This window comes from Lygodium microphyllum, chromosome 6 (genome assembly GCF_053477565.2).
Source record: "Lygodium microphyllum isolate KBCC chromosome 6, Lygodium_microphyllum_v1.1.10, whole genome shotgun sequence".
In the NCBI taxonomy this organism is placed as follows: Eukaryota; Viridiplantae; Streptophyta; class Polypodiopsida; order Schizaeales; family Lygodiaceae; genus Lygodium; species Lygodium microphyllum.
This window is the reverse complement of record NC_141140.1, coordinates 61505280-61528531: the sequence shown is the minus strand read 5'-3', so window position 1 is coordinate 61528531 and position 23252 is coordinate 61505280. Positions and strand designations below refer to the sequence as shown.

At 41.2% G+C, this 23252-nt stretch overlaps 1 protein-coding gene across 1 annotated transcript; it reads left to right on the top strand.

The window, feature by feature from the left end:
- The first annotated feature begins 7488 nt into the window (after positions 1–7488).
- LOC148034623 (uncharacterized) lies at positions 7489–10620 on the top strand. Its single transcript, XM_087679553.1, has 2 exons — positions 7489–8974; positions 9366–10620. The coding sequence occupies exons 1-2, from the start codon at positions 7811–7813 to the stop codon at positions 9966–9968; spliced, it is 1767 nt and encodes a 588-aa protein (XP_087535679.1). The 5' UTR covers positions 7489–7810; the 3' UTR covers positions 9969–10620.
- Positions 10621–23252: the final 12632 nt, after the last annotated feature.

Genomic DNA, 23252 nt, shown 5'->3' with positions numbered 1-23252 from the left:
GAAAATAAAGGACGTGATTTTCGCAGAACGAAAAAATTATTTAAAAAATTAAAAGCAACGACGAAATTTATATACGGAGTGGGAAACGTCTACCAAGGGAGATTAAAATTTAGGAGTTTATGGTACGTCAGAAAATTTGATTTGAATGTTTGTTTAAAATTAAACAAATAATAAAAAAATTTAATTTTAATCAGGTGGAGAAAAACATAAAAAGGAATTTTAAACGGAGATATACAAATAGATCTAAGAGATCTATATCCCTGAAACAACCTTTCCAAAGTCAAACATTAAAAACATTTCCTGAATAAACCGCCACTAGCATGGCAGGAGAACATTATGAGGAGCTGCCCCTGAGAGATGGGGAGAAACCATAATCATCTTAGGTTTGGCAATTTAGTGCCTAGTATAATTTATTGAAGTTTAGAATCTTTGCAGTTGGACTACTACAAACAACGTTGTAGATATTAGGGAAGGTTAAGTCGAATTAAAACAATTAGTGCAATAATCACTTGTTTAGTGCAACAACTCTTAGGAGTTGGCTTGTTAACTTGGGTAAAAGTGGCTTGGTCTTTGGCCAGTCATTAGCTTGGACTCATAAACACAGTCTTGAGGGGATAGGATTAGAGATTCTAAGTACAAAGTACAATAGCATTACATTGAAAAGTGAACCAAGTACACGTCTTATAGCTTTCCAACTTCTCCACTCTCCTCACTGTGCTTATGGGATGCAAGTCTCCTCATCATGTAGCATACATGATTTGACCTATTTCCAACAATACATACATACATGTGTGTGTGTGTGTGTGTGCGTGCACGCACACACACACGCGCGTGCATAAACATGTATGTGCAACATATAAGGTACTATGTACATTAATATTATATAATGCATATTATATACATTTTATATGCACATTTTCTATTATGGCAACCCAAAGGCTCACATATACACATCCTAGAGTTCGCCAAAAGGTTGAAATGGGTGTGGGTCTTTGCCCTCCCTTGACCCTTCTTGTTATTCTTTTTTTGTGAAGACCCTCTCAATATCTCTATGCCTACATGACAAATGCATATATATAACATGCATTATATAATATTAATGTACATAGTACCTTATATGTTGCATATACATGTTTATGTGCATGTGCGTGCACACACACACACACACACACACACACACACACACACACACATATATGTATGTATGTATGTATGTATGTATGTATGTTAATGTACACACACTCACATGCTGAGAAATAAAGCATATGATAAGTCATATATTGTGTATCCATAAATAAAGTAGAGAATCTGTGTGAAGAGACCTAAAAAGGTCAAAAGTTATCTCTCACTTTAGAGAATACTTGTGTGGTGTATCAATTGCAAATGAAGGAAGAAGTAGAATGAAGATGATGATGAAGAAAAACTCTAGAGCCTCCATATCTCTTGCTATCCCTCTTTCTGTTGCACTTCTTTTTCTATTCTTGTCATTTGGTATTAGAGCGGAAGTGTGGGATCGAAAGCTTGCATCAAGAAGTGCATCAAATTAAGGTCTACATTGAGTTGAAAGCTTACTATCTACCATTAAATCAAGTACTAATCTTTGACTAATCTAGCTGAAATAGGTACATCAGATTGTAGAGCCATTGGGGCTCCAATTTCGAGGATTAGTGCTCACCTTTGAATGTATTGGGAAGCCCAAGGAGACTAGAAATGTTGTATGGCAACAACAAGGTCAATGGGTTTTCATGTTCGGATCAACTCATGCTTTGATTGTTAGAAGCAAAGGGGTTGCTTAAGCTCAGGCCTAGTTTAATCAAGGGGCCTACTTGTGAAGAAAAAGCATAGGGTCAACTTTTGAGAAGTAGAGGGCTTGCTTTGGAAGAAGAAGCAACGGGTTTGACATAGACAAGGAAGAGAAGAGAGAATTGTTTTTCTAATTACTTATATATGGTAGAGCTTGAGGCTCTAATCACCTTATCATGGACAACATGACATCTTCAACACATTTATTACCATCATGCCACACATAGGAGACCCCGCAAAATCAATGTCATCTACAAATGGAATAGACAGTCCATGAGTTTATCTTTTTAAGCTTTTTTAAAAGCTTACTTAAGGGCTAATAAACCCCCCAAATCAAATCTCCTTTCACAATGTTATGTCAATGAATTGGTTCCATTTTTGTCTCTATTCACATTGGAGATCTTTTGAATTTGTTATTTTGCACAATTGTGTTCACATGTCATGATACTAAGCTGGTTTTCTTATCAATTGGTTCACATTTGAACTGTTCACATTGCAAAGGGTAAACTAGCTTCGTTTAAGACTTAAAGGCAAGTTTAATTCCATTTTTGGGTGCCAATTTAGATGGGGAAAAAATTCAAGAAAATTCCATGAAAATTCTTGTGGGTTGAGCTTGTATAGGATTTCATTCTTGGCATGAAATTTTCTTAAAAAATAGCAGGAAAATTGGTCAATTTTAGACCCATGTTTTCATACTTTTTGGATCATGCAAGCACCGTTTGGGGTCCATTTTCACTGATTCTTGTTGGACATCCAATATTTGACATATGAGCATAATGTATGGGTACATGCGATAGCAATTGGACACATGTACAACACCTATTGTAGTGGAATTCAACTTATATGCATTTTCTTGGGGATTTTGAATGCTTTATGGTCTTGATTTCAATTGGTTGATGCTTGGCTTTGTTTGCATGCTTCAATACTGATTTGGCGCATTACATACATATGGCCTTATTGGATTTGCAGCTATCATAATGTTGGAAACTACATAGATTACACAAATTGTGGGTGACAAATTGACTAAGGGCAGCTATAGTGTATGATCCTATCGTATGGAGAATTTATTGATGGAAAGAGGTATTTGGGACCTTATTATACATGAAGTGCATGTTCAGAATTACTTGATGAGCCCATTGATGATCAAAAAAGGCATACAAGGATTGGATTGATAAAAATAGGAAAGTATTGCATTGTATATCTATATGTATATCAAAGACACTAATTCTCTACATTAAAAAGGAAAATACTTACAAAGATGCATGGGAAATCATTGAAAAGATGTATGGCACATGCATGAAGGCTAAGAAATACAACTAAACCAGAGGTTTCATGGTGCATGAAGAGGAAATATAAACATTAGTGAGTATGTGGTAGAAATTAAATAGGCTGGAGCAGATATTGCTTCAATAAATGTACCAGTTTATGATGATGATTTGGTATTTGTTACTCTAAATGGACTTGAACCAGCATCCATATCCCTTGATACCTCCATTTCTCTAAGGGGAGGCTCTATGCCTAATTTTGAAGAGTTGATTGCTTTGCTTCCTCTACAGAAGAGATTAAGTTGGGCCTCAATGTATCTAGTAGTGGAAAGAATGCAAATCAAGATAGCTCATCTGGAGCTAGAGAATCATCTTATGGTCATGGAGGCACCTTTCTATGAGGCCATAGTACCTTTGGACATGGTGACTTTATGCCTAGAGGCAAGGGGAGATCCTATTCTAGAGGTAGAGGGCGTTCTAGTCCATAGAGAGATTGTTCATGTCATTATTGTGTGTGGTTTGGCCACTTTGAAAGAGAGTGCTTTCACAAGCAAAATGCCATGGTTAGGGGTTGAGGAAGGACCAAGTTTGGGCACTATGCAAGTGGATAGAGTGATGATGGCTATGGTTCTAGAGGAGGTTAATCACCTAGAGGTCATCTCTTCACCATGAAGCACGTACTTGGTGGTATGATACCCTCCTAGAGAGGATGACTAGTTTTTGGATTCATGTGCTACAAACCATATGACTCACTATGCAAAATGGTTTGATAGAAAGTAGCAAATGCACTCTGAAGAGTATGGGACTACAGCAGATGACACATTGCATAAGATAACCCATGTTGGGAGTGTTCCTTTGGTGAGTAGAGATGAAAAAAGTTGTGGCAATTATAGCCTACGGAATGGCAAGTTGAGGAGTGCACAAAAGAGAGCAAAAATTACACAAGGGAAGAAGCCTATGGGTGAAAGTTCTGAGGATAAGTCTATGGATGATGAGTTTGGCATATCACATGTAAGACTTCGGGAGTAAAGAGCGCAAGAAAGTATATTCCACCATATGCAAAAACGGTTGAGACACTGTCTAGAGTAGTGCACTACAATTGAGGAGATCAGATAGAGTGAGGCAACGAGTGGATAGACTGACATATAATGGCTTCATGAAAATGCATTATGCGTACATGGTATTGTATGTTCAACATGTTGAGCCCACTTGTTTTGAAGAGGAAATTGGAAACCAAGTCTGGAATAATGCTATAGATGAAGAGGTGGATGCATTGGCAAAGAATAAGACATGGGAGTTTCCTTATGACAAAAGGCAATTGACTGCAAGTGGGTATACAAAGTTGAGTGCAAATATGATGGTTTGTTGGAGAGATACAAGACAATGTTAGCTACAAAAGGTTATGCTCAAGCATATGGTTTGGATTATGAAGGGATATTTAGTCCAGTAGCTAAGATGACTATGTTGAGATGGATAATTGCATTGGCTTCTATCTATGGCTAGAAATTATACCAAATGGATGTGCAGAATGCTTTCTTGAATGGTACATTGGAGAAAGATGTATATGTGCTACAAACCATATTCACCACAAATATCTACATTATGAATGCAAATTTAGAAAGGCTTTGTATGGATCAGAGTAAGCACCAAGAAATTGGTGTGAGAGGATCAATAAATTCTTATGTAGAATGGCATTTTAGCAAAGCATGGCTGATAATTCACTTTATGTTAGACATACAGGAGATGGAATGGTTGTTGTGGTCATCTATATTGATGAACCCATTATTACGAGTACTCTAGAGAAAGAGATTGCTAAAGTAAAGCATGGGTTGGACAAGAAGTTTGATATTAAGGACCTTGGCTTATTGAGGTACTTTCTAGAGATTGAGGCAATTGAAACTCCACATGGAGTTTGGTTAGTGTAGAGACAATACTAATTGGAGATGCTAGAGAAGTATGGAATGACAGGAAGTAAGCGAGTGGATACACCTTTGGATCAAAACATTAAGATGGTGGATGATGGACAGTATGTGGCAAATGTCACTATGTTCAGAAAGATGGTTGGTAGCCTAATCTACCTAGCCATTACTAGGCCTGACTTGAGTTACTTAGTGGAAGTCATTAGTCTGTTTATGTGGAAACCATACAAGTCACATTTGGATGCAGTCATGAGAGTCTTGAGATATGTGAGAAGAAGACAATTACCTTTGGTTTATTCTATGAGAAAGGGATCAAGCCTACATTGTTTGGCTACACATATGCAAACTGGGTTAGAAGTATCGTGGATAGGAGATCCACTAGTGGCTATACATTCTCATTTGGTTCAGTCACGATAAGTTGGAGTAGCAAGAAGCAACCTACAGTTGCTCTATCTAGCACAAAAGCGGAGTATAGAGAGAGGTATTGCATTAGCAGCATGTGAGTAGATATGGCTAAGATTGTTACTATGTGATATGGGGATAGAGATAGATGGTGGAGTTATCATGTATCGTGATAACATTAACAGCATCATGTTGGCAAAGAACCCAATCTATCACGCAAGGACAAAGCATATTGAAGTGCACTACCACTTCATCAAAGAGAAGGTTATCGATGGAGAGATAGACTTGATACATGTCAAAACTAATAACCAAGTTGTGGACATATTTATCAAAGCATTAGGAAAGGATAAGTTTGAGTACTTTAGGAGTGCACTTGGGATATTGTATTTGCAAGCTCATTTTGAGCTTCAGGGGGAGTGTTGAGGAATAAAGCATAGGGTAATTTATATCCTATGTATGCACAAATAAAGTAGAGACTGTGTGAAGAGTCCTAAAAATGTCAAAAGGTATCTATCACTTTAGAGGATACTTGTGTGGTGTATCAGTAGAATGAGGGAGGAAGTAGAATGAAGATGAAGATGAAGAAAAACTCTTGAGCCTCCATATCTCTTGCCATTCCTCCTTTTGTTTTGTGCATCCTTTTCTATTCTTGTCAATATACACAAACATATATATATTAATACACACACATACATGTTTATAAATACATATATATGTTAATACATATAAATATTACATCCATTTTTATGTAAATATAAATTAATATAATATAAATTTATATTAATTATAGTAGTGTAGCCTATGTAATCATATAATTATGTGTAAGTATGTGTCTATACATAAATATATATTGTATGTGGATGTAGAGAGAGAGAGAGAGAGAGAGGCATGTTGTGTGTACAAAGAACTAGCCCATGTATAATATACCTATATTTTATTTAGTTTCAAGGCAAAAAACATGGTAAAAGAATTCATAATGTTAGTGGAAACAATATTTTAATGTGCCTTTAGAGAGGCACATAATCAAATGTTGCATGACTTGCTATTTATTTGGGTGATTAGTCTCTCTCTATGCATGCTAATGTCCCCTACGCTAGGATTGGTCATTTACACCATCTCTTCCAAAGTGGTGATATGCTCATATTGTCATCAACGATCGAGGGAACTCGAGCTCTTTTAAAAATTGTTGATTATGAGATCATGTGACAAAGACTACACCCCTTGCCAAAAGTTTAGGGGATGCTCTCGAGGACCCCATGTAGCATGGGTGTGGACTAGGTTGACACTCAAGCCATCAATCATGGTAGTCAAGTGTTGCCAAGCACTGGCCTAACATTGATGCAAAGCACCAAGAGAATCTAGGCATGGATGTGAAGCACGAGATAATATTGATGCTTCGAAAGACCAACATGAGTATTTGGGATCAAGTGATGCATCATATACAGATTCTGCAAGATGTGCATTAGCGTATGGTTTTCTAGGATGTCTGGTGACATGAATTTCAACCTAAAAATTAAGTGTGTAGAAGTTTTGTTTGTTGGGCTCTTCACCTTGCAATCAATGTGGGAAGTTGGAAACAACCTATTGCATAGTGGGGGAAGTAAGTTGATGTCTCGAACTGAAATAGCCTGCAATGCGGGTTGGTATCGGGAGGGGGCAAACTAGGACCAACAGATCTAGCTAAGATAGCCTACTTTGCAAAGTAGCTCTAATCTTTTTTTGTAACTTTGATAGCCTACTTAACAAAATAGCTGTAATCTCCTTTTGTAACGTTTGAAATTATATAATACAATTATCTGATGACGTCTAAAATTGGGCTCTTTTATTGGGTGGAAATTTGATGTGAAAAGCATGGAAGGTTAATGTGGTTTCAACCTTTTGAAAATGAAATTGGGTGGGAAACATGTGCTAATTGCGTGCATAATATGTAAGCGACAGGTGTCGATGGCAGGAGGGTCGTCCGTGAGGTCCCACGTCCAGGCGTTCCTCATTCAGTGGACGGGTGGGTCTCGACTCTCCTCTCAATCTGGCTGCAACACACACACACGCACACACTTCTCTCTCTCTCTCTCTCTCGTTTTCAGCTCTCGTCCCATGATCTCTGTCTCTCTCTCTCGTTCGTTCAGCTCTCGTCCCGTGATCTCTCTCTCTCTCTCGTTTTCAGCTCTCGTCCCATGATCTCTGTCTCTCTCTCTCGTTCGTTCAGCTCTCGTCCCGTGATCTCTCTCTCTCTCTCTGGCCTCCTAAGCCGGCATCATGCATGTACCACTTTCCGGCTCTCATCTCTGAATTGTACATCGAAACAGGCTTCCCTCCCAATCCTTCCATTTCGTGAATGATCCTTGCCCTGCTGCCTATGGAACTTGTCATCCGATATGGTAGACGCTCTCAACGTGACCAGCTTGCCACCACAACAACAGCATGAGGACCGTCATCATCACGGATGAAGAAACCGCCCTGTCTTCCCTCAGGATTTTGTGTGCCAAGCCCAAAAACAGAGTTATGAAAGGCTGGGACCATGCCTCATCATCATCATCATCATGCGATCGTCCAAAAGTGCTCTGTTTTCGATCAAGCACACAATTGCAGGCATGCCTCTTCCTGTGCTTTGGCCTGCTGCTCTGTTCATCGTTTGTGCTCGCAATTTTCACCGCCGACTCGCGCAACCCGAATCAGGCTAGCATATTTGCAGGCCATTACACAAGGGACAGTGGCTCTTCAGTACAGAAAAACGATCATATAGAGAGTGGCAAAGGCAGCATGATGCAAAATGCCTCACAGAGCAGTATAGACAGGGCCAAATACAGCATGCCGAGCATCGAAGCTGCCTACCGCGGCCTTGGGACCGTATTCAGGAAAGGGACCAGGGCTATGGAGGAATTGATAGTTGTCAATCTTCAAGAACAGTTTGACATCAAGGAATTCAGGCTTTTCCTGAGAACACTCCACCACACAAGTGTAATGGCTACTGCAGACCTTGTTCTTCTATTGCCATGGTCTCATCCTATGCTCCAATCTTTCATTGACGTCTTCCAAGAAGAAGAAAAAACTTTCCAAGTACGTGTTGCAGGCAATTATAGCTCGACTCCATCATCAACCTTGAGTACTGCTGGAGTGAAGGGGCTCAGTCGAGTGGGTCCCCGAGAAGTTCAAATGAGCAGGAATGCAAACAAGAACAGGGCTCCCATTATATGGGGGGCCACATCTTATACTGTACAAAGCAGCGAAGAGACCTTATTGGGAAACTCATGGGGGTCTGTGGTGGGCTTTCAGATGAGTGAACTGGACCCTGCTAATTTGTTGTCTGAATTTGTGAGCAACCCCTCATCCCAATTGAGAAGGTGGGTGTGCTATCAGATGCTTTTGGGAGTCTTGCGACGTAAATTTCGCCGGGTTTTGCTGGCTGAGCTCGGCGGAGTAGCAATCCTTGGGGATGTTTTCCAGCCCATTCGAACTCGAGATTGCCTCTATCTCACCTTGGAGGATGGCACTTGGGCCGATGCAAGTCAGCAGTGTAGTCATCAGGAGCAACAGCCTCATGAGTTGGTGCAAACCCTGTCATTGCCAGTGACATTCAACGGAATGGTGAGTTATGAGGCAATTTTGTCAAGAGTTTCATATTCCCAAATGATTACTATCTGAACTCCTGACCCGGATTGAATGATGACATAGCATCAAGATTGCTGACAGTGGGATCGATGCTTCGTTCCAAATAGAGCTAGTCTGCCTTTTGGTTGCTGGTGCTGTCTCATCAGTAATAGTGCAGGCCTAGATTAGCTTATGCCAAGGGAAGCTTACATTGGTCTTATTTTTTAATTCTGATGGCGCCATTGACATAAAGAGATTCATATTGTTCTTAAGTTTTGTTCATGGAAGGTTGCAAAAATATAAAAGAAGTGTGAAAACGAGGCAATTTAAATGATATGTTAGATAGGAACTGATTATTTGTCCCCTTCTTTGGATTTGTGCTCTCTAGGATACAGGTATATTGGATAGTAATGGAAGAGGCAAAACTAAACATCAAGAAGACCCGAGATCAAGCACACTAGCAGGTAAGTGCAGCATGATGGAAGCGGTGTATGGCAAAGAGCTATGGGGAGACTTGGATACAACCAAGAAGGGGAACAGGGTGGTGAGCAGCAGGGTGATAATGGGTTCCATGAGGTATGTGAAGGGGCTGGCCAACTCAATGGTAAATGAGATAGTAAGGGTGGCCATGTTTCAGAGGAGGTCAAGCAGCCATGGCTTCCCAGACAAGGCACTGCTGAGCTACTTGCTGCAAAGGAGCCCTTCCCTCCTGGGGAAGAGGGTCTCAGACAGCTTGCATATAGAGAGCAACGAGGAGTCAGTGTTTCGCTGTGTCGATGCACCTAGGCAGAAGGAAGCCTTCTTGAGGACGTCCAAACAGAGAGAGAAGTACTCAATTGTGCATGGGAGCAGCCTTTTGAGCCCCTTTGGACTTGATCATCAGCAGAGCAGTCATTCAAGTACTGTGGGTGATGCCATCATGGCTGATATCTGCGCTTCCACTGCACACTTGGCCATCTATCCCGACTGCACTCCTCAAGCCACAGCATAAAAAGTTTACATTGTGTCACTTAGTTTGTGCATTTGTTTGTAACATTTATAGCCAAGGTTAAGGCAACACTTTTCATTTAGCCATCCATGGTATTAGGGTCGTGCCATGCCAAGCTTAGACTGGACTTTCTAGGAGCCTTACATGGTGTGAGTACATGTTTTCTTGCCCCCTCACTTATCACAAATATGGCTACTTTTACATTGAAAGTCTAGTTAAGACTTTGGGCATGACACTACCCTTATTACATCCGGAAGGAACATGAACATTTGAGCTTCCTATTATTTCTTTTAATGTGTCGCTGTGCGACTAGTTTTATTACTATTGGGTCAGCCCATTGTCACAAAGGCCATTATCCAGAGGTAAGATGTCGCAAAACTGGCCATCCAAGGGTTTGAACCTCTGACCTTCTAGAACCCATGCACCCACCTACTAGTTGGGCTAGCCACTCATTGAGATTTAGAATTAGTTACCTTTCATGCTCTTGCATTATCATACCATAACCTTTGGGTTTTCAAGAAGAGATTCCCCCTCCTCACCCTTTTGATAAGGCTTCTTCCAAACTTTGAAAAAACTCTAGGATGAAAGGAACTCAATAAAATTATCAATTTCATTGTTTTCTAAAATTTTAGCACTTGAGTGACTTCTAATAAGATAGAAAACATGATTGCTATATTTTTAAAAGTATTATTGCTATTTGAGTTGCAAAAATAGCAAAACAAGCTAACATTATCACAATTAGAGTCTCCTTAAAGGACCCATATTATCACAAGGGCCTACCTAAACTAAAAGGTGAAAGGACACATCTAAAACCTTTCAATGTTAAAGTTTTGTAGTGAAAATTGAACTTTTGGGTTATAGGAGTAAAATGGAAAAAGGGCACGTGAAAATTGTTGGTGTATGTCAACCGATTGTGACTTCTATATGGACATTTGGATAGGTGAAAAATGACGGTTTATACCATGCTTCACTATCGTCTTGAAGCTTATGTTAACACTCTTTATATTATGTTTCACTGTTGTCTTCAAGCTTAGGTTAGCACGAGAGATGCAATTATCTATTTGGCTAAAGTGAGGGACATGTCTTCACTATTACCTTGAAGATTAGGTTAACACAAGAGATTATTTGGATAAAGTGAGAGATGTGGGTATCTTTTGACTAAGATGCAAAGGGGACCTTGAGAGCAATTAAGTTTTATTTCAGCATTGTGAATGAATTGGTTACTTATGTATAAAGTAAAAGAGCTAAGCTTGGGCTAAGATGAGAGATGGGAATATGCACGAATTTAGCATCTCGCATGTTTGCTAATTTCCACCAAAACCTCAAGGCAAAGAGAGAGAGAGAGAGAGAGAGAGAGAGAGAGAGAGAGAGAGAGAGAGAGAGAGAGAGAGAGAGAGAGAGAGAGAGAGAGAGAGAGAGAGAGAGAGAGAGAGAGAGAGAGTTTACCTTCAATAATATTATTGTTAGCAAACTGTATTGAATGCTTTAAGTATACAACCACTAAGATTTTGAGTACGTTTAGCACCCTATATTGAATGCTATTAGCATACAACCAATGAGATTTTGATTATGTTTTTATCTCTCGTTTGCCAAAAAATAACAATTTTCAAATTAAGAGAAAACAAATACAAAGTAAAAAGAACTTTTGAAACCTTTGTATACACTATGATTTTGCTAAGGAATTACTATTTTATAAACATCTCAATTAAAACCTTAGAAATGAAATAAATGCTTCCATTGATCTAGACAAGACTCTACATTTACCATACGTGAAAGGTATATTTTTTACCTAGTCTAGAGTCTTGTAAAAATGTCACATAAAATTCCAATAAATGATATACTTTAATCTTGCCAAAAATATTGGCCTTTGGGCACAAGGAGTGGGTCACCCTAAAATATAGAAGTGTAGCACACAAGTTCAATAGGAGGGATGTGTGTGCACACGTGTGTGCGTGCATGTGTGTGCATGTTGTGTTATAAGGCTAACTTTACAAGAGCGATTTTTAAAACCAATTTTAGAAATAGCACAAGTAAATTTTAATATGGTACTCAATTTCAAAGGATATGCAAGTGTTAGCGTTTTCGAAGTACCTCTTAAATGCATACAATATAGGGTTTCTTAGTAGTAAAATCCCCCTCCCTCCCTTGGCCAAAAATGCAAGAGACAAGCCCTTGAATGATTGAAAATTCTTTAAGGTTTATGAAAGCCTAATCTTAAAGTGCTACATGGTGATATCTGGTTAGTTCTAATGTATATATCAACATTTTTTAGATTTTTTCCTAGACTTCTTTTTGTGGTTTTTCTCAACTTTTACTTAGATTTTGTTGTTGTTTTATATCAATAATTCAATGGAATGGCCATGTATGTTGTTCTCAAATATAGATATCTTATCATGTAAACTCTTAATGTAGATGTCTTATTTTTTAGCTCTTAATGTAGATGTCCTATTTTATCTTCTTCTTTGCCTTGTTTTTCATATAACATAATTTACTAATTTTTTGTGCTTTATCCATTTTTTTAATATTGCTAATACATTTTGGAAGAATTGCATCTCTTGTTCACATGGCATGCTTATACTTTTTATTTTCCTATCTTTATGCATAACAACCAAACTTTTGGCTCTTGTTTTTGTAGTATCTTGCCTCACAATAGCTTAATCCTAGTCACTATAAACTAGTTCGTCTAGGACAGCTAGCTCCATTAATTGCTCGTTACATAATTTGTGAATTTGCAAAGCTCATGAGACTTTGCCTCATTCATTTAATGCTTTTACTAGCACCTTTACTTAGAAAATGAGGGCAAACATTACAAGATATAGTCCTCATATCGACATTCAAAGCGACAAAAATGTTCACACAAAAAACTACCCCCATCGTCGCTAAACACGTCGATATTAAGGTCTCCATAGAACCATCGCTATTGGCATTGCTATTTGAGTCATTAAATAGCGACACCTCATACCGACATTCAAAGCAACAAAAATGTTCACAAAAAAAATTACCCCCATCGTTGCTAAACACGTTGGTATTAGTGTCTCCATAGAACCATCGCTATTGGCATTGCTATTTGCATCGTTAAATAGTGACACCAATAGCGACTATTTGCGACACAAATTGTGATGCCAATAGTGATGCGTGCAGTAAATTTGTGATGCTAATAGCGACAATTATAGAGAGAAAAAAAATTTGTGGTAGGGCAACAAGCTACCTTGCCACATGTAGCAATGTGTGCTATATTTACATTCTACAAATGGATTACATGTAAAGTGTGCAACGATCGTCAAAATGAAGACAAAATGTACTTGAATCCACAAGATTGATACATAAAATAAATACCAGATCGCTTAATGAAAGCACTCATGGAATCATGGCAAGATACAAAGGATGATAATAACATAGTACATAGAAAATGCCTACATAAATCACATGGCCAAAAAAGAAGAGGATGTGCACTTCACAAATCCAAGCACGAGCTATAGATTCTCTCCATTCGAAAGCTCGTCCTGACGCAAAGGATTATTGAATGGACTCTACAAGAAAAAAAACAACTACACATCAATCCACCATACAATAATGTCTTTTAATTTAAAATAATAATTATGAAGATGAGTGACTTACTGGGTTGTCGTGTGCATATAGTCTATTGATCAATGCAGTGAGACCGTGTCTCTCTGCATATCGAGTCTCTAGGCCGGTGGGATCACAGTTTGTAATGGAGTGCTACAAAGAAAACAAAATACAACTGTTAGAAACACGATTATCAGTACAAGTGATATTGCAAAAAAATAAGCGAGAAGAACAAAAGAAAAACTTACAAAGTCATCTAGATAAGACCTATGGCTGCCACTCCCAAGATGATGGACCACTCCTGCCTCCAGTCGTGCCCTCGCTGCCTTGTGTTATTGTCTCCGACATCGTAGAGAATTTGTAGCCTCCTCCCTGAGTTGGCACCAGTCATCTGCGTCTAGCCACTCAAGCTTTGAAGCCCCACTCTTAAGTGCCTTGCATGTGTCCGATTGTCTGTGTGACATGTACGCACGCATGCACTCCATCATCTAGCCTGTGGAAAACCTATCATCCAGTCTGTGGAAAACCTATCATCTAGCCTGTGGAAAACCTATCTACCATACTCCTAGGCATATCCAAGAGACCTCTATACATCTGGTATACCCATGGGGGTAGTATCTGTCGGAGTAACACCCTTAGGAGTTCCACTTAATGGACAACTAAGCAAAAGTTGGAGTCACTGGAGTAGAGGTCCCCACAGGTGTGACAAATCTGTTGAGATGGCAAGCTCAACACGTGCGGACATTGATGATGGACCTCCTGGCTAGATGGATCCGCACATCTACACTTAGCACGTTGGTGGTCATTATGACACTCACATGGCCACTGACTTATCACTTATTATATTTAGTTTGTTATACCTACCTACAGTTGGCAAAGATATAGCGCCAGTTGATTAGTGTAGTCGGTTATGCATTGTTTGACTTAGAAGGCCACTTCCCTTTATGTTATATCTTATCTATACTTTGTGTACATTGTATAGTGTGTGGAAGAAGAAGAAAAATCAACAAGAAAACGTTTTGGCCTCCATCTCTCTTCTCATGTCCTTGAGTGAGCTTCCTCTTGTGTATACAGTGTGTGTTTGGCGCAGCAGCTCAAGAAAATCCCCCCATCACGTGATTCTTGACATGGTATTAGAGCCGTGCCATTGAGAGAGGCTGATTTTGAAGGTTGAAGTGAAGGAGAAGAAGCAAGGTTCGAGCAAGCAAGCAACAGGTAAGAAGCTCTCCCATTCTTCCACTCTCTCTCTTGGATAGTGCCTGTGGAGGCACCGGAAGCAAGGTAAAGTGAGATTTGGTGTGCAAGCAGAGCACTTTACATTCTGCAGTTATTTTGGGCATCTGAGGCCGTTTCAGGCCCCGTTTTAGAGCCGCAAGGTTACGAACAGCAATTTCAGGGTACATTGTGATTTCAAGTTGTATTGATCGAAAGTGGGTGCACAGGTTACAGATTGCGAATCTGTAATTTTTGAAGTGTTTGCAGGAAGCAAACATAAGGTTTATCTGCAAAAAAGTTACAGATTACATGTCCCATTGAGCAGTCAGTGAAAAAGGTTGCTTTGTGTAGTGTTGTGTATGTGTTGTGAAAGATTGCAGAAGACTAGCTTGCTATGTTGTATCCTTGTTTGTAATAATGGCAGAGAACAATGGAAATTCCATTATTAAGAAGCTTGACAAGAACAACTACCCTTCATGGAAGTTCCGTGTGACAAACTTCCTCATTGGAAAGGGCCTTTATGAGTTTATTTTAGGTGAAGAAAAGGAGCCAAAACTGGGTATCCCTCCAACTGCGAATGAATTAAAAGCATGGAAAGAATGGATGTTGAGTGTTGAAATGACTTGTTTTTTGGCTGATTTTTGTTGTTTTTGAGAGCTGAATGGTTGATTTTATGAGATGATTCATCGGTTTGGAAGTGGTTTGAGAGTGTTTTGGATTATATTGATTGTGTTTTGGAAGATCATGATGTTTATTGGTGGTTCTGTGATGTTCTGATAGGTTCTGATTGGTTCTGTATACCTTCTGTTTTGTTCTGTTTTGCTCTGTTTTGTTCTGATTGTCTTCTGTAAGGAGGGATGGAGTATTGATTGATGAAGATTGAGATATTGTGAAAGTTTATTGAATAGTTTTTGAGAGTTTGAAATGGTTTGAGAATGAGTTATGTGGTTTTGATGATCTTCTGTAACCTTCTGTAGGTCTTCTGTAGAGCTTCTGTTTCTGTTCTGTTCTGTTCTGTTCTGTACTGTAGCTGTTCTGGTACTGTTCTGTGACTGTTCTGTATGCTTCTGTATGTGTTTTGATGGATGAGAGTGTAGCTTGGGAAAGTTTTCTAGCCTTGGAAGGAGGTGAATACAAGTGCAAAAGAGCTGAAAGAAGTGAAAGAAGTAGCTGCTGAAGACTCAAGTGAAGACTAGAGTGAAGTGACAGTAGTGAGCTATGAAAAGACATTGTAGTGGTTCTAGTGACTCTTCATATCAGACATACCTCTTGGGAGGGGTATCCACGATCTAAGAAGGATTATTGAGAGTGATTTTTGAGAGATTGTAGTGAGGATATGATGTAGTATTGATGGAGTGAGAGAGAGAGAGTCAGAGATAGCCAATTCTACTAAAACAGAGTGATTGTATATGAGAGATTGAGAGAGAAGACTATGAAGATATTAAAGATGAATACTATGTGATGTATTTTCATTCAAAGATGGTGTATTCCTTTGCTTTCTTTGTTTTATTGATGGATTTTGTGAAGATGTTGAAGAATATGGTTGATTCTATCAAATCCGTGGGAGATCTACATGATGCTGCATGAAGATTTGTTGTGCCTGGTGTTCTTTTCTTCATTGTGATCATATGAAACATAATAAACAAGCTTGTTGATGTTACAAGATAGATTTTCTTGCAAGAGAATTCTCTTTTCCTTGGTGTTCCTCTCGGGGCTCCATGTTTTTGGTGCGCAGCAGGGGAATCTTGCCATCAACAAGCACCAGAAGAGGCTAAAAATGAAGGAAATGGCATTGCCAAGAAGAGAAGAATTCAATGGATGTTTGTAAAGTTCCTTCTTCTACTGAAGAGTTGGAATTTCTCATAATCAAAGCCACTTTCCACAAGAAGTTCATCCCACAATGGCGGAAACACATCACCATCATGATGCATGCTCTATGTGGTGGACAGTTTTCTCTTCCTATTGAAGCAGCAGAAACTTGCATCTTGGTGGCAAACTGTTTGGGAACAAACTGAAGAGCAGAAACAGAGAGAATGACCATCCATGGAAGATTTGGCATTCATTGAGAAGTTTCCAGACAACATCAAGTGGGAGATTGTGAAGAAGCTTCAGGAGTCTTGGTCTGTAGAGGTTCACAGGGACAAGAAGGAAAAGAGTTGGAATTTGTTCGTGGATGCTCAACATCAAGATACATGGGATGCTTGGTGTACTGATAATCTTCTGTTTGTTCAATTAGCAACCCACTGGAAGTTGGTAGACAGAGTGTTTTTCACAACATACACTGTTGAAACCATCAAAAGCTGGCATTACTATGATGATGGCACCACCACAATGCTCAGACGTATGCATTTTGACACCTTCAGAACCGAATATCTTCCTCTGTGCAGTGGCATGAAAGCAGAATTCAGGGACATTGAAAAGAAAGAAGTAGAAGAAATGTTGGCAAGAGAGTCCTCCAGAGACTGAAGCCTTCTGTTAACCCTCTGTGGAGCACTAACAACATAGTGGAGGCAACCCCCTGATGAATGACGCAATAAAGAGGCAAGCGTTAGAACGAGTCCAGAGGTACGTGAGAAGAGAGAAAGCAAGAATCAAGACTGAGAGCGAGCTCGCAGTAGAAGCCGCCTTTGACGCCCTTGCGGAACTCTTTACAAAAGCCCCAATGGCACATCAAGCCCTTCCTCCTCCTGCTAGAGGTCCACTTTCAAGCCAGATCCGTCCTGGAAATATTGATGACAGGCCAGTGAATGTAGTCCCATTGCCAGTTTTTAAGGGAGAGTACAATGAAGACCCCGATCTTCATGTAGCAGAGTTTATGGTAGCATGTGTGGCTAACAATGCCAGAACCCCTGAGCATTGGTTAGCAATATTCCCCGCCACTTTCAAGGGCGCGGCGTTTCAGTGGTATGAGAGACAAGCAGCAGGAACTTTTGGCACATGGGACGACCTGAAGTTGGCCTTCCTCACTAAATTCAGGCGTGAAGGTTTTGAAGAGCAGATGAGAGAGGAATTTATGAACCTAAGTCAGTCTTCTGGAGAAAGAGTGGAAGCTTATGTCTCACGAATGGAATCCATCCTGAAGAGATGGACTAACCATAATCTAGATGATGGCATTCAGAAGGGGGTGTTTCTCAGAGGATTACAACCAGAAGTGCGTAAGTTTGTGGAGCTGCAAAGACCAGCCACCCTGCAAGCTGCAACAGAAGGTGCAAGACTGTACGATGAAGTGGAAGCTAGATTAGCGATGAATACAGGAAGAGGAGTCCTACCTCCTCTGATGCCAGGAATGATGTATCCACCCAATGCAGTTACAGGGACTGTTCCCTATCTCTACCAACAGATGCCCCCGGTATCACAGTATAGTGCACCAAATCCACAGTGGCCACAATCCATGCCTCAAATGATGGCTCAACCACAACAACAATGGTCCCAACCAATTTCCTCAATGCCAAATCAGCAGCAACAGTGGAATCCTACCAACTGGAGCCAACAGCCAACAGTTCAAACAGGCGCTCTGAATCAGAACCAGAACAGAGACCCCTCTGTACCAGCCCAACCCGTTTATGCAGTGATTATAGAGACTCCTCAAAACCCTCATGCCAGTACGTCCGGAGGAGAAAGCTTGAAGGATTACTTATCCAACTCAGTTGCAAACATCAAAAAGGAGTTGATGGATGTGATTACAGAGCAGCTACAGACGCTGAAAGTGAATACCGCCAGCATATCCAATGTTGCAGGAGCAGGAAGAGATGTGATGCGGTCAAATACTTGGTGTGGTAAGTGTCATCAAGCAGGCCAATTAGCCACTGAATGTACACGAAAACCAACTATTCCTGGGGCCTTCTGTTCCTACTGTTTGCGGAAGAACCATACAGAGGACATTTGCTCTCTGAAGGAGATGCATGATAGGAGAAGGAAGGAAGAAGACGCAAGATTCAACTTGCTAGAATCCAAAATGACAACACAGGATATTGGACCCAAGCCTAGAGAGTTTGGTCCTAATTTCGGACCCAGAAGATTTCCCTCTTAAAGTTACAGAGGAAGACAGTCTGGCGCTGGTCAGAGATCAGAAGTGGAATGTTACAGATGCGGAGAAAAGGGACACATCTCACCAAATTGTCCAAATCCTCGAAGGTCAGTGAATTACAAGCCCTTATGCAGTCGATGCAAAGGAGAAGGCCACACTGCAAAAGACTGTCCAAGCCCAGCCCCAGTGAAAAACAGTGCTACTGATAGTCCGGCCAAGGCCCAAGAGCCTACCTCCAATTTGGTGGAATTGGAAGTTGCTGCCATCACGCGTGCAAAGCAGAAGGAACCACCTATCCAGAAAGAAAATAACCCTCCTGCCAGAACAGTGAAGTTCAATATTCCACCGGAAGAACAGAACAGAACAGAGCCTAACAGTGCCGTACAGAGCACTACAGTGCCACAGAGAGTTACAGAGCCAGTTACAGAGACAAGACCAGAGGTCCAGGATACAGAAGAGGAGGAAGTGCCACAAGTGGCAGAAGAAGTTCCTGTAATTCCTCTGTTGGAAGAAAGAGGGAAAATGAAAATGGGTGTTGCCCCATTCCCTAACCGATTAGAGAAGCCAGTGGATCCTATTAAGGAATACGATCTGGTCAGAGATCTAGATACCTTTAAACCAAACCTTACATTCCGACAATTATTAATGTTGTCTCCCAGTTGCCGGAAAAGGTTCAAAAGTATACTAACAAGAAGACGTGGTTTAAGGATTGCTCCTTCAATAGCAACAAAGTCCAAAAAGGCTCCAGAGCCTGTAAAAGAAGTGGATGTGGCTAATGCTTTCCTAGATCCGGGTACTCCAGAGACTGGCGTATGGATAGAAGGTTGCTTTATTGCAAATGCACTGATTGATGGAGGTTCATCAGTGAACATTATGATGGATGTGACAATGAAGGATCTAGGCCTACAAGGTGTGCAACCCACCCAATGGCTCATCAGACTGGCGGATCAGAGTAGAATCAAGCCTTTGGGCATTCTCCCATATGTGAAGACTACAGTGGCTGGAAAAGATTATTGGCTAACCTATTTGGTGGTGAAGCCAAATTCTTATGGTACATCATATCCTATGTTACTGGGCAGACCATGGCTTTTTGAAGACAGAGCAAGGACGGATTGGTTCAAAGGAACCTTGACCTTGGGCAGAGGACCCAATAAAGTGGTGCTGCAACTGTATGGTTCTCAAAAAGGACATGGATCCACCTCCTTGGAATTATCTTCTGACTCCCCTAATGAGGCTACAGATGGAACATCAGCAGACGAAGATGCTGTCAAACAGATACTTCCCAAGAAAACAGTGGCACATTCCTTAACAGTGGATACTGTAAGCCGACTTCCAAAAGATGCAAAGCCATTATCAATGGGTGAATACTTCCTGCCTGAACCAGGAATGACTTCTGAAATCACTTCTGACAGTGAGATAGAAGCATGGATGTACTGCTCTCCTTGTTACATGGCCATAGTAGAGACAGAGACAGAGGCAGAAGAGGAAATAGAGGATCTGTTCTTCTGTTACAGAGCCCCTACAGAGACAGAAACAGAAGCGGAGACAGAGACAGAGACAGAAGCAGAAGCAGAAGCAGAGACAGAGACAGAAGAGGATGGATATGATATGGACGAAGAAGGTTATGAAAGTGAGCCAGAAGAATCTATCCCACCTACAGAGGATACATTTGAAGAAGAAGTTCCAGAAGCATCAGAAGCAGATGAGCTCATGCTATGGGACAGAATGGCGATGGTACCATTTGGTCTGGTAAATGGATATTCTTATATGCAGGATCTTTATAAGACATGGGTTAAGAAGAATAAGCCGTCTTTCAGCAGTGGCTCCTGCCGTCCTAACCCATCCTTGCCAAAGGAAGATGATGATGATGCACCGTGCCAACAAGCACCAATCCCACCAACCCAACAGCCATCAGAGGGTCCCTGTTATGTGACGTTCCTGGATGTGTCATCTTCAGAAGAGGAGTCTTCAAGCCAAGAGGTAATTAATTTTGAAACCAAACCCGAAACGGCTCTTATCCCATTCCAACATCTCAAGGAGCAACCTAAGTCTCCACCAAAAGAAGAAGTTGGTTCTAGTGGGACATCAGAAGAGGACACCACTCCCTTGAGGAAGTCGGATCTGTATCCAGAAGCAGTCCGTGGGACCTTCATCCGTGAAGTAGAAGGTGAAAGGCAGTTAACTTTTGTGGATGCAGAAGGCACTGAACGCCACTTGAAGGTGGGTAGCAGTCTCCCAGAAGAGGAGTTGTCAACCTTGTACAACTTGTTGAAAGAAAATTTGGACGTGTTTGCATGGTCCTACAAAGACCTAAAGGGGATTGATCCCACAATATGTCAACATCATATTGACTTGGAGCCTGATGCCAAGCCCGTACGGCAACGACAGAGGCGAATGAACTCAAATTATTCCACATTGGTGAAAGCGGAGCTGCTGAAGCTTCTGGAAGCCGAGTTCATCTATCCAGTGGCAAATAGTGAATGGGTTTCACCCATCGTGATTGTACCCAAGAAGAATGGCAAGCTTCGTATATGTGTGGATTTCTGAAAGCTTAATTCCAAGACGAAGAAGGATCACTTTCCTATCCCTTTCACAGACCAACTGTTGGATACAGTGGCAGGACATGAGCTTTATTCCCTTCTGGATGGATTCAGCGGATACAACCAAGTGCAAATCGCAGAAGAAGACCAATCCAAAACAACCTTCACCACAGAATGGGGGACCTACGCTTACCGAGTGATGCCGTTTGGGCTCTGCAATGCCCCTGCTACTTTCCAACGAGTCATGATGGCTGCATTTCAGAATCATCTGCACGACTTCATTGAAGTATATTTGGATGACTTCTGTGTCTATAGTTTGATCCGTGAACACTGGGAACACCTGGAACAATGCTTTGACCGATGCCGGGAGTATGGGATTTCCCTCAACCCCGACAAATGCATCTTTGGGGTCTCTTCTGGAGTTTTGTTGGGCCACATTGTCTCTGCACAAGGGATATCAACAGACCCTGCAAAGATTGCAGCTCTGACAGCACCCACCAACCTCAAACAGTTGAGGGGATTCCTAGGCCATGTGGGTTACTACAGAAGGTTCATAGCTCATTTTGCAACAAAGGCAACCTCCTTGCACAAGCTCCTGAGGAAAGATGCAGAGTTTACTTGGACGGAAGAATGTGACAAAGCCTTCCACACTCTGAAGCAGTGTCTGATTGAGGCACCCATTCTGCAACCTCCTGATTGGACGAAAGAGTTCCATGTACACACTGATGCATCAATTGAAGGCTTAGGTGCTGTCCTCTGCCAGAAGGGCTCCTCGAAGTTGGATCAACCGATCTATTACGCAAGCCGAAAAGTCACTGATAGGGAACGGAACTATACAGTGACAAAGCTGGAGTGCTTGGCAATGGTGTTTGCCCTAGAGAAGTTCCGCCATTACCTCCTATCCACCCACTTTAAATTTTATGTGGATCATGAGGCCCTGTCCTTCTTGATGAACAAAGCGGATGTGAAAGGACGAATGATGAGATGGCTCCTTCTATTTCAGGAGTTTGATTTTGAGGTGATTACTAAGCTTGGTCGTTTCCATGTTTTGGCTGATCATCTGTCGCATATCCCACAAACTGCAGACGAGGAGCAGGATGATCCAGACCTCCCTGATGCTTCCCTATTCTTGGTAGAAACTGTCACTCCCTGGTATGCAGACATTGCCAATCTGCTGGCAACCCAACAGTATCCTCCTGGTATTTCTAGTCGGGAAAGGAAGAAGCTTATGCTAGAATCAGCCCCATACACCCTGCTAGGTGGCGCACTGTACAAGAAAGGCAAAGATGAAGTGCTCAGAAGATGTGTTGCAGGAAATGAGATTGGGATTGTTTTGAAGGCTTGCCATGACGAGCCATGTGGAGGTCACTTTGCAGGAGAAGCTACAGCCAGGAAGACTCTGCTTGCAGGATATTGGTGGCCTACAATTCACAAAGATGCCTATGATTACTGTAAAAGATGTGATGCTTGTCAAAGAATGGGGAAACCCACCAAGACAAGTGCCATGCCACTGCAACCTATCCTTCCTTTGAAGCCGTTTGAGAAGTGGGACATCGACTTCGTAGGTCCGATCGATCCTCCTACCAGAAGGAAACAGAACCGATACATCCTCGTATGTACGGATTATGTTACAAAGTGGTGTGAAGCTAAAGCCCTCAAGCGGGATGATGGTAACAACGTGGCCCTGTTCATGTACGAGAATATCATCACCCGTTTTGGCAGTCCCTTAGAGCTGGTAAGTGATAGAGGCACTCATTTCCTTAACAAAGTCATGGAAGAGTTGACAAAGTTGTATAAGATCCGCCATCGCAAGTCCACTCCTTATTACCCCAGAGCCAACGGCCAAGTCGAAGTCACGAATCGCATCCTCTGCTCGATTCTGACAAGAACGATTGCCGCACATCGTCGTGATTGGGATGATCGACTTACAGAGGCCCT

Coding starts and splice junctions, on each gene's coding strand:
- LOC148034623 (XM_087679553.1), top strand. CDS start 7,811: ATGAGGACCGTCATCATCACGGATGAAGAAACCGCCCTGTCTTCCCTC. Junction 8,975..9,365: donor CAGTGACATTCAACGGAATG/GTGAGTTATGAG, acceptor TGTGCTCTCTAG/GATACAGGTATATTGGATAG.